We start from the raw sequence: 3,815 nt of genomic DNA, 5'->3' as shown, positions 1-3,815 counted from the left end.
GATTGAATCCGACTCAACGTTTGTGGTTAATAAACTGAAATCGAGATCAATACAGGTTCCTTGATCTGTCCATGAAGAATGGATGAAATGCCTCAACAGTGCTCACAAATGACGATTGTAATTACTCACATCTACAGAAAAGGCAATCATGTAGCGGATGCATTGGCTCGCTTCAGTGTTTCTTCCTCAGACATCACTTAGTGGCACTCGGCTCCAGCCTTTTGTGATTCAATGCTGTTTGATGATATTTGTAATATTGGTCACTTTAGATTTCGTTAGTTTCTTTGTTCTTTGTTTTTTGGATTCTTTGTCCTCCTCTTGTTTGAAATTATAATTTTTTATTTATTGATTTTTTTCGGGTTTTATAGTGCTTGAACTTGGGGTACCGACCTAGTTGGGATGTCAGGTTTCAAGTTATTGTATCGTCCCATTTCTTATAAAAAAACCATACACCTAACACCTACCTAATTGAAAGCAGGTTTATGTAGATGATTTGTAAAGAAACCTGCTAATTAAGAAAGTTTCTTGAGAGAGGACAACTTGTTATTCCTAACAAAATAGTACAATATCTCATGGTGAGGAGCAAAATGCAAACAACAACTAAAAAACAAGTAACCAAACGCCTTCTAAACTTGCAGTTAATCTTTTAGTGCTTCTTTTCTTTTTCTTTTTTCATAAATATATTGTGCTCTTATGAAAATTGAAATTTGGGTTTTCTTTTAAATATAAATGTCTATGATTTTTTTTATACTTTATGATTAAATAACATCTCAAATAAATTTATAAATTTAAATTAATCTTAGAACGAAGCGACATTTATAGGTAAAGAAAGAATCAACAAACTTATATTTCAGAAACGGTGAAACATTGCCATTTTGATTAAAGCAAGAAAACATTGTTTAAAGCAAGAAAAAAATGCAAAGATTTAAAAAGGGTAGAAATATAGATACAATATGTGCGCATTTGATCTTACAATTAGATAATATTCTTAAGGAATAATTCAAATTCATCGTAAGATAATTCCGTAAGATAATTCCATATTTACTAGTGTGCTATTAATTCAAAATTTTAATCTATTTTATATTAATTCATCAGAATTTAAGGAAAGATGTTGTTATTTGACTTATTATTTTGCTCTAAGTATATATATTAGATAGATAATATTCTCAAGTTATATGCACATAAAAATCTATACTTAAATGAATTTATAAATGAAATCATCACAATTTTTTTTAGTATAAAAGTAATAATTTAGATTTTTCATATTTTCACATAATATAACATTTATTGCCGAGACTACTTCTATCTCTAGACATCGAACTTTATTATACTTATCCGATGAAAAAAAACCACTAATACTTTTTTTACCAATTCATTTTATAATAATTTTTTACTTAAGTTTCTTCACGATGGTGATCAATTTTTTTTATCAATTTTTTCATTCTAAATTTTTTATTTTGCTTTACCAAACTTTCAGTTCTAATTAATAAAGAGATAAAGATTAAATTTAACCTCAACATTTTAAAGAAAATGCAGATTTAGCCTTGTAACATATGAAAAAACTGGTTTGACCGGTATTTAACTCTCACTTCAGAACTTTCAAATATCAATTATGTCTAAAATATTTTGTGTATTACTAAAAAAATTATAAAATTTCTGTTAAAATGCTAAAAACTAAATCTGCTATATATATATATAGTTAATCACAATTTTTTTTATCAAACTGTCTAAACTATTTACTACGTTATTAATACACTTATAAAAAAACCAACAAAAAAATATACGAAACTACTTCAATTTATTAATAAACTTGTTTGTAAAGTACAATGTGACATTTCAATAACAATTAAACCATTTTTTTCAAATTTTTGATAATGTCTGGCTAAAATAGATCTTGCTTAGAAACGTTAGGGTTTAATTTACACTATTTCATACATTATGGCTAAATTTGCATTTCGCCTGAAACGTTAAAGTTAAATTTGGTCTTTATCCGATTAATAAATTTGTGATCGAAGTTAAGGACTTAAAATTCTTTTTTAATTAAAAAATCGTTAAAATATTATTTTAATAAGGACACTAAATAGGTGAAATTGGTTCTAAAAGTTTTATAGAAACTGCACTTAGTGTAATTAATAAATGGGATATGAATCGAATTTGACTCTAACAATCTCGGTGGAGTGAATATTTAGTCCTAATATATGAAGTTGTGAAAATTTAACCCTAATTTTTTCAAACAAGATTAATTTAGTCATATGTTATCTAAAATTTGACCTGTTATTTAACTCATGGGACCTTACAAACATGTATTTTATATGTTAGGATTAAATCTACCTTTTAATAGTTAGGTTAAATCTGAACTTATCTTTAATAAATAGATTTTAATAATTAAAGAAATTAAAAAAAAAATCAGAAGTTGATAAGTTTGACAGATCAAGCTGAGGTATGACTCTACCAAATTACCAATTGAAGACCTGACACAATGTGAATACACCTACATAAACAGCTCATTTTGGTTCTTACCTACAAAAATAAAAGAAATTGGAGTAACAGGTTGTGAGGTTCTGGGTTCTGCGAAGATGGAATTATACAAATGATTTTCATTTTGTTGACAGAGGTACCAGTTATTTACTTAATTTTTTTTGTCACATTTGAAGCATAGTTTGTCCGTAATTTTCATAGAAATGTTAACCTTATTATCCCTAACAAATTTCTAGTTGACTTGATTAACTTTTGTAGGTAGAGAAGGGCCTTGATTCAGCTGCTGAGGAACACAGGATGAGCCAAACAAATGAAACGCATGAGCATATTTCTGTGGACTTGCCTGGTCTTGTTTATCTAATTCATCGGATTTTCCAATCTATTAGTTACCATGATTTTCATTTTGTTGACAGAGGTACGTGTAAATCCTTGATGACTCCAATCCAGTAATAATATTTGATTAGATCATCGTTGAAGTTATTAACTTTTGCAGATGAGGTAGAGGAGCAAATTGAGGTACTTGAAAAGCTTGTGCCAGAGTGGATTTTCAAGAACCTTGCACTTAGTGGAGATGCTTTATACAGGTGAGTCTATCATACTACTGTCTCAAAATCATGCTTAGGCTGATTTATAAATGGAGTTGCTTATGATCATGAGTGATTGTCTTATTTACAACTCTCTTTATAGGTCATTTTCAGATAATGAGATATATCCAAAATTTAGAAACTATTGGATTATTTGACAGAATACAACTACCCTGATGTATTAAGCTATATATATATAGAATTTGAATTATTTTTTCCTGTTAATTGGTTGTGTGTAGCATCAAGAAAATGTCAGACTTGAATTATGTACGATTTAAGATTGCTGCATATAAAAATACAAATACACCTACAAAAACAAAGAGAGCGGTGGGTCTTATCTGCCGCACGATGACCCACCCCCTGCTTCTGGTCAGAAACAAGCGGCTGTTGAAGGATCTTGATATTTGTTTTATACAGGAGATATTTGCACAGATATTGGAGGTAATTGCTTACCTTTTCTTTCTTGTTTACAATCTGCTTAGAATAGAAGAAAAGAAGTTTATTTCACTTATGATCTTGATATTTGTTTTATACAGGAGATATTTGCACAGCGAGTCAATGTCCAGAGGTTGGTAGTTGAATTTTTTTTTTTTCAATTTTATGCAACTTGAAACTGTGAAAAATCGTTAACCATGTTTAAAAATGTGACTGGTTTGATTGATATTGCAGGCTGACCTGCTATGGGGTGTGGCGTGGCTGTTTAGAGCTACAAATAAAATGTATTACTATAATATGTTGAAATCAATTGGAAAT

General features: G+C 29.0%; 1 protein-coding gene across 1 annotated transcript; it reads left to right on the top strand.

Annotated features, from left to right (window-relative positions):
• The first annotated feature begins 2,590 nt into the window (after window positions 1-2,590).
• LOC136235988 (CDT1-like protein b) lies at window positions 2,591-3,463 on the top strand. Its single transcript, XM_066026116.1, has 5 exons — window positions 2,591-2,614; window positions 2,737-2,893; window positions 2,972-3,062; window positions 3,302-3,389; window positions 3,437-3,463. Exons 1-5 carry the CDS (start codon window positions 2,591-2,593, stop codon window positions 3,461-3,463), a joined length of 387 nt encoding a protein of 128 aa, XP_065882188.1.
• Window positions 3,464-3,815: the final 352 nt, after the last annotated feature.

This window comes from Euphorbia lathyris, chromosome 7, assembly GCF_963576675.1.
Source record: "Euphorbia lathyris chromosome 7, ddEupLath1.1, whole genome shotgun sequence".
Classification (NCBI taxonomy): Eukaryota; Viridiplantae; Streptophyta; class Magnoliopsida; order Malpighiales; family Euphorbiaceae; genus Euphorbia; species Euphorbia lathyris.
This window is presented reverse-complemented; position numbering and strand designations above follow the sequence as displayed.

What these genes read in the sequence shown, in the direction of transcription:
- LOC136235988 (XM_066026116.1), top strand. Translation starts at nt 2,591, where the DNA reads ATGATTTTCATTTTGTTGACAGAG. An exon ending in TTTTCATTTTGTTGACAGAG is followed by an intron (nt 2,615 to 2,736) that starts GTACCAGTTATT and finishes TAACTTTTGTAG; the next exon opens with GTAGAGAAGGGCCTTGATTC. An exon ending in AGTGGAGATGCTTTATACAG is followed by an intron (nt 3,063 to 3,301) that starts GTGAGTCTATCA and finishes GGTTGTGTGTAG; the next exon opens with CATCAAGAAAATGTCAGACT.